Source organism: Aphelocoma coerulescens, assembly GCF_041296385.1.
Source record: "Aphelocoma coerulescens isolate FSJ_1873_10779 chromosome Z unlocalized genomic scaffold, UR_Acoe_1.0 ChrZ, whole genome shotgun sequence".
Classification (NCBI taxonomy): domain Eukaryota; kingdom Metazoa; phylum Chordata; class Aves; order Passeriformes; family Corvidae; genus Aphelocoma; species Aphelocoma coerulescens.
This window is the reverse complement of record NW_027184085.1, coordinates 14,435,617-14,443,532: the sequence shown is the minus strand read 5'-3', so window position 1 is coordinate 14,443,532 and position 7,916 is coordinate 14,435,617. Positions and strand designations below refer to the sequence as shown.

Here is a 7,916-nt window from a genome sequence, read left to right as displayed (position 1 = left end):
ATATGAAAAAGCAAAGTATCTGACTGTTGAAATGAAAAAGTGTAACAGTGAATGTATACTGTTAAAATGTTATTTTTTTTAGGAGAATAAAAACAACAGTAAGTCTTTTTTAATGGTGTAATTAATTTTGAATGCTGAAAGAACATTCCTACTGGCTAAATTACTCTTTTGCCATTCCATGGAAGCAGAGGTGTCTCTATTCATCCACACTGCAGACTGGAGAGAACACAATACATGATGAACAGATAGCACAACTTCAATTTTCCATCTCTTCATGGCATCTTCAATGAGCTCAGCATTGCCGTGAATAAAAGAGCAAAGATGGTAATTTTTTGTATCTTGGCTCTGCTTTTAATTTTCATTTTACCTGGTAGTTTTAAGCTCTTAAATTATTTGATTCCTGGAAGCTACTTTCTTTAACAGTTCGGACTTGTTATGTATAAAGATTTCAGTAATATGTCTGAAAATGTGATTTTTTGTTTTTTGCTGGTTTTAAATGGGAACAAAAGTTTTTATGGATACTCTGATTTACAGGCCGCCATTATTTATAAATCAGTGAAAATTAGTAAAATGACAGGTTCAAACTAAACCACAATGAGCTGCTCTTCAACCAAGATAAATGGTTTGCTCTTTTTTTTAAATTAAACAAGCAGATACAAAGACAAATGCTGAAGTCTCCTACCACTGAAAAGCTAAAAAAAAAAACCTTTTTATTTGAAGTCAAAGCATCAAAGTCAGTGTTTCTTAGTTTGCTCTATATTTCTGACTTTCTGTCCCATAAAAGCCTCCTTTCCTACTCCACTTCCTTCCAAATTATTTAAGCCTGTGATTCTCAAATTCATAGAGACCCAATGACAGATTGTTATGCAGTTACATTGCATTAGGAACACAGGCAAACCTCTTAGAACACGATTCGTGTGAGACATGTTAGAGTGGACGAGTTTTTATGAAGCAGAGTATCCATGGTTTGAAAATTCAGAAGATGAAGAATCTTTGGGCATTAAGAAAAAAGAAGATACAAAAGCTCTAATTACTTGAGAAAGCAAATGCAAATGAGTTTTTAGTCAGCACAGAGAAGGATATTTACAGTTCTTCAGCAGAGTAGAAAGCATTATTGAAAGGTTTTTTAGATATTATTATACATATTAATACATTTTAAAGTGACAATGAGTTTGCTGGTATTTGTTTTATTTTCCTCTGAGCTATACCCAAAGCTTCAGAGACCATAAGAGATCAACAACAGCATTAACAACATGTTTAAACTTTCAAAAAGAGGTATACTTCAGTTTTCTCTCAGAAAAGGTAGGCCACATAGTGAAATGGACAAAAATTTAGCAGCAATTTTCCAGGTAACCAGTGCAATCCATGAATCACTTTGCCCCTTAAATAAAAAACTTGAGTTTATTCAAATGTGTTGATAGAAATATTCATTGCTTCCTACTGGAATGCTCTTCAGAAATCTTGAAATTTTTACTAAAATTTCTTCCTGTTCTTAGAAGATGATGTAATATAACATCTTCCACCTTTACATGTGTAACATCTTTAGCAAGGTCTATGTCTTCATATCCAAAACATGGATTTGTCTTTTTTTTTTCATGTTTGCTAGTACCAGTGATTTTGGGGCAGATTAACATCTTCGTACACAGGATGTAATACTGCAAAAACCCGACAGGCCTTGGTGACTGTTTGCGGTCTCCTTCCCCTTTTTAATGTATTGTTCAAATCAGACTCAACATCTCCCCCAAGGTCAACCATCTGATCACATTTCCCCAGTCAAATCCCACCTTAAGAGCTTTTTTAATTGCAAAAAGCGAGTCGGCAAAATTTCCTTCATTTAAATACCTCAGAAATAGTCACTCAATTTCGAAGAAATTGTGGCTGAAGGAAGAGCTTCTCGTCATACTTGCTCTGGCAACTTAAGACACAAAGAGAAGGGAGGGCTGTTATTACTCCTTCCCTGAAGTTTTATTTTCAAAGCCAGCTATTATAGAAGCATTTGAGTAACAACACAAGCTACAGGACCAGAGCTGACCCTCATAGGAATTCAAGGTGAACTGATAAATTGAACCTGTCTCAATCACGGCTCTCTCCAGGCACTGCTTTTGACAGCTCTACCATGTGAACCTCTACACATTTATGAACAACTTTCACAAAAATGGGTAATGCTAAAGTTGAAAAGACCAGGCTTGTTCTAACAGTTCAAAATGGCTCACAAAGCTTTATCAGGTTCATTCATTCATCCATCTGGAGGCAGCCACGCAAATACTTCATTACTGCCAACACTAAGATGTTTCTCCAAAGTCAGGCTGGGGATGAGAATAGAAGATACTACTTTGGATCATCTTCAAAGAAGAATAAAAAATTATTGCCAAAAAATTAGATTTCCATGGCGTGTTCAACTAAGGTGCACAGTTTTTTTGTCATGTGAACAGCCCATTGCAAAAAGAGACGTTCTTATCAAAGGCAGATGAAGCTGGCAAGGATGCGAGGGATGCCGGGTCCAGACGCGAGGCGCTCAGCCGAACCATCGCCAAGGTCAGAGAGATTCTGCTGAGGCCCAGGGGCACCAGCCGCCAGCCGGGGCCCCGAGCGCCATCCCAGGCACAGACGCCCGGCCAGCGCCAGCCCCGCGCTCCCAGGGGGTTCTGCTGCCGCCCCCGACCCGGGCCGGGATGGTGGGGCCGGAGCGCTGCGAGCCCGGGGTACCTGGGGCCGGGGCGGTGCGGACCCGCCACCGCCGGGCCGTGACGCCGCTCCCTCCCCAGACCCCGCGGTAGTCGGGGCGGGATCGCCAGGCGAGTGCCCGGGCCGAGCCCGCCGCTGCCGTCCGGCCGCGCAGCGCCCGGTACCGGCCCCGAGGGCTCTCACGCCGCGCCGCGGGGAGGCGGCGGGGGCTCGGCGGGGCGGGGGGAGGCGGTGCCAGGCGGGCGGGGCCCGGGCTCGGCGGGGCTGTGGCAGCGGCAGTGGCCGGGACTGGGCGAGTTGGAGCGAGAGGCGGCGGTGGCACAGCTGCGGCGGCAGCATGGCTTCGTCGCAGGGGAAGAACGAGCTGCTCTTCGCCGACTGGATGGCAGCGCTTCCCGGCAGCCTGCACAGCACCCCGCTCACCAACCTGGCCATCCCCGGTGGGTGCTCCCGGCTCCCCGCCCCGCGGCCGCCCTGCGCCGGGAAGGGGAAGCGCTCGGCGCGGTTCAGTGCTCCACGCCGCTGGGGAGGCGGCGCGCCCCGGCCATGCTGCCACGGGGCTCCGCGGAGATCCCTACCGCGCTGCCGCGGGGCTCCGTTCCCGTCCCTTGCCGCGCTGCCGCGGGGCTCCGTTCCCGTCCCTTGTCGCGCTGCCGCGGGGCTCCGTTCCCGTCCCTTGTCGCGCTGCCGTGCACTGCCTGTGGGAGGGGGGTGGGAGCGAGCGGGGCAGGTGCGGGCAGAGGCGCCGGCGGGACGCGGCTCCCGCAGCCCCGCGCTCTGAGCGGCTGGGGGGCGGCGGGTGCGGAGTGCGTGGCTGTACCTGGTGTCGGGCTGAGAAGGGAGCCTGTTCCTTCCTGTACCGCCGAATTGGCCGATCAGTAAACCTCCCCTGACTTAAATGCCACATACTGCCCCTTTCCCCGTAAAGTTGTGCGGCGAGGTCGGTCGGAGCGGGAACGGACGCAGGGCTGCGGCTGCGGGAGGGGAGGCAGGCTGCGGCAGTGTGCGGCTTCATGTCATGTCGCTGTCAGAAAACGCTCGATCTCAACACAATTTTAAATAAGATCAGGGATGGCAGGTGATGGTGCTCAGACTATGAACTCTTTCCTGCCCTCTCACCATTTTTTTTTTTTTTTTAAGATATTAACTACGGTTGTAGACTTAGGCAAAACACATGTTAGAATGCAAATCAGTAATTGATTCAGATGATCTCTGGTTTGAGGGAGCACCTCAAGGTTTTGCAAGACCTCTTTACCAGCATCCTTCCTCTCTGAGGTGTCTTACTGGAATGAGGTTTTGGAGATGCTGAAGCTCTAGTGTCTTTTAAGCTTCTTTTGAGAACGTTCACTTCTTTTAAGTTTTGTGCAGTAGCTGCTCATGTTACACCAGTTTTTACGACGCTAAAGATACTTTAAGACAATGTAGCTGATATTTGCAAGAATGTGTTTTCTACATCTTCATTTAAACACAGGTGTGCCCTTCTAAAATTGCCTCTTAGTTTCTTGCAGTTCACACAAGCTGTGTGTAGCATTTTACTTGCTACATGGAGTGCTGCTGTTGGTTGAATAAATCCTGTATAAAATTCTGTCCCTCCAAGGCATAGGAACCCAGCATCTGCAATTGTTACATCAAATTCTATTGGATCAAAATCTTTTAGTTTTAATAACTTTTCATTAGCCCACACACTGCAGAATGCTCTCATGGAATATTGGCATGATGAGAAATGAATCTCTTTCAGATGCATGGTGGCTTTTCAGGTTAAATGCATTGTTTTAGAGACTTTTTCCTGGTTTGAGGAGATATGATGAAACATAACTTGCTTCCAGATGCAAAAATTGCCTTTTTTGTGCATCACCATTAAGTGGCTTCCTTTGCTGAAGGAAGCATCATGAGGCTGTTACAGGTGCATCCATCTCACCAAGATCTCTCAGTTACTTTCTCTCTCAGTTACTTTCTCACAACCTCTTTCTAAAAACTGTGCACAGTTTTTTGCAGTGGACATTTCTCAGAGCTTTCACAGTAATAATACAACCTTTCACACCTTGTTAACATGTTTAAATTAAAAAACAAAGAAACCAACATAGAGCAGGCTGGGCCAGTTAATCCTAATATAGCATTACGCAGTGGGCAACTTCTGCAGACTGTAAGGGCAGAGACTGATCCCACAGCAGCACGATTTTGTTCATGTAACAGCCACACACACCGTCTTGCTTTTTCTGAAATTAGCAGAAAAACTTACATAATTTGAGTGGCATAGTGTTAAGACCTTTGAAAATTGTCCTTCTATTAGTGTAAATTGACACAGACCTCTTACCTACCTGTCTCACTTTTTAAATGCCAGGTTTGGCAAGTAGAGTCTTATGGGGAGGGTGGCAATATAGCCCATATGAATTTGTCAGCTAGGGAGCATGGCACACAGACTATAGGTAACAGTGCAGTTTAAATACTACCTTTTAACATCATTATTATTATTATTATTATTTTAATATTATTATTATATTCAGCATACAATGTAGACGTACACAATATCAGGTACAAGGGCTAACATGGGATTGATTTCATCCTTTAAGAAGAAATAACCTTTCAGACACTCATAATATTTATTTGAAAGTTTTCTCCCATATGTCTACAGGTGAGCGTCAATAATGTGTGCATCATAGCTGTTAACATATAACTAGTATTCAAGAGGTTAATGCAAAGACTGTGTATAATCCAAACCTTCATGTGTCAAATCTTCATAGTTTTAACTTGTGAATTTTTCACTGTCTTTGAAGCTAGTGTTTAACTACTAATGTATTCATAGAAATACTGTCATATCATGTGAACAGCATTTTTTTTACATTGCCTTTTATTTCTCTTTACCAGAAGAAGTTAACAGTGCATTTTTTTTTTTTTTTCCAGCAGGATTTAAACTTCCCTTGCACAGTAGGAATACTGATTTTGACCTTAATTCAACTGGATGAAATTCAGTTCTGGAGCCAGAGCTAACAGTCAGTCCAATGCTAATGTTGAAGAAAACAAACTCTTAGCTTGAAAATGTTAGAATGAATTTTCCTTTACAAACAGTGATCCACTGTATTAGGGGGGAAATGTTGTTTTATTAGAAATCATCAGTACATTTCTCATCATCTAGAAGGCATGCTTGGAACTGAGGTGATACTCTCTGTTGTCTTTGCACAGATATGCTTGTATCATTGTAACTGTTGCAAAGAGAAGCAAAAAAACCCATAATATTCTGTCATGACTGTATTTAAACAATATTGTTGAAGGAATGTTCTGTTCATAAAACATTGATCACACCCTTTTATTGTTCAGTTGCTAAGCTTATGCAGGTACAAATTTATACTATTTACCACCCCTTATACTTCCGTAAATAACAAATCCGTGCTGGATTTTGCTAGTATTTCAGTTAAGTTCTTCTACTCATTTCATTCTCCACAGTTCAAGCTAAGTCCTTCTGTTTTCCCAACTTCAGGAACCCGCTAGATGAGACAGAAATCTCTAATATAACATGTGCCAGCTTTGTCTGTCAGAAACTTTTCCATTTGAATTTCTTCCAAATATGAGGATGATGCATATTCTATGAGGTTTTCTTCTTTCTTTGAGCTGACTATGTCTGTGTTCTTATGCTGCAGGTTTTCCTCAAGTGATAATAGTAGCAAATAACACCATACACTTTTTTGGAAATAAAATAATCTGTTAGTTTCCAGAAAATGCCACACATATTTAATCTTCTATTGCTATGACAATTAGAATAATTAAAGGATATATTCTTAGGACTTTGGGCCAAGGTGTATGTCTTCTAGTGTTTGCAAACTGCCTCTTGTGTTAAAGGATCTGCCTGGCTAGACTCTCAACTGTTTGGCTAATAAAAGGTGGAGGACTGTGGATTCTGGTCTTTGCAGGGGGGATGTCTTTGAGTAGTTGGTAAAATGTGGCTTTGTCAGTGCCTGTGACACTTTGACCAAGATAAGAAATAGGTTTTTGTAGATATTGCATGTTTATAGGACTAAAATCTTTGTGCTCCCAAGTTCTGCCCCCAAGTTGAGGCTGAAAGGTTAGGTATGGAGAACCTGTGTATTCTGCTGTGTCAATGCACTCTCCTAATCTGAGCTGAGCATATCAGTTACGTGCAGTGCAGTAAATAGACATCAGTAGGCAGTATTTCCTTATGAATTGTTCCACTTACTGGTCAATAAACTTTCTTATTGACAGTCTTTAAATATATGTCTAGTTTAATATCAGAGTTTTTGTACAAATAATTTGTGTAATCTTTGTTGCTTTTTCTCCTGGTGCTAATATTCCAAGATTCTGAGAAGTCCATAAGAATAATTTATGATGGAAAAGAGTATTTTCTCCCTCAAGTAACTCATCCCTCAACCAAAACTGGTGCTAGCCTAAGATCAGATGTATCAGCAGTCTTGATGCATGCTAGGGACATGTCTGCCCTACATATAGTGTAGTTAAAATCTTCTGAATGGATTAAAGACCCAGAATATCTTTTGAGTGCATAAGTTTGAAGAGCTGTGATGCTTCAGGCTTTTGTTTCATAGGAGAGTTTCTGATATCCTTGTGCAGGTGTGACCTCTGACTTCAGCAGATGTTCTTGTCGCTCAAGGATGCAAGATGAACAATACAATTTTCACGAAAATTATTTGCACAGGACCTCATTGGCTTTTGTTGTTTTTCAGATGAGTTTTGGGGTTTTTTTTGCATTTTGACATATGAAGTTCTTTGTCCATCAGCTGGAAAGCAATTTCTAGACATAGCAGAACTACCTTGGCTCATCTTTAAGAAGCAGTTGTCAAGTGAAACTTTTTAACATTACCCCTCTTCAGAAGGAGACTTTGAGGCTTGAAATTTGTATTTCCCACTATCATCACACTTTGAAAAGAAAGAGCAAGACCTCATAGGGATTTATTTTACAAAGAGGAGACTGTCTGTTAGTGTCAAATGTCAAAGATGTATTGGGATATTGAACATGGCATGGAGAGACTTGGGAAAAGCAAGTTAATGCAGTTGGAATATTTTAGCCATTTTTGTGAATGATAGCACTGCTGCATTACCATAACAGCTCTGTTTCAAATATTTTAACTTCCTCTGTAATAGCTTGCAAATGTTCAAGTGATAATTTTGTTTCTTGGACAGGCATGTCTCATTTTCAGCCCCATGGGGAAATTCTTTCATCTTAAAAAAGGCTAGAAGTTCTTCCTTGTTGGTTATGCAGATGC

General features: G+C 42.4%; 1 protein-coding gene across 2 annotated transcripts in view; it reads left to right on the top strand.

Moving 5' to 3' along the window:
* The first annotated feature begins 2,971 nt into the window (after positions 1-2,971).
* Positions 2,972-7,916, top strand: part of PLCXD3 (phosphatidylinositol specific phospholipase C X domain containing 3) — an 81,197-nt gene continuing 76,252 nt past the window's right edge. For both annotated transcript variants that reach the window (XM_069001677.1, XM_069001678.1), the window contains exon 1: positions 2,972-3,125. In XM_069001677.1, coding sequence (XP_068857778.1) covers positions 3,023-3,125 — 103 coding nt within the window. In that variant the 5' untranslated portion in view covers positions 2,972-3,022. The remainder of the gene's footprint in view (positions 3,126-7,916) is intronic.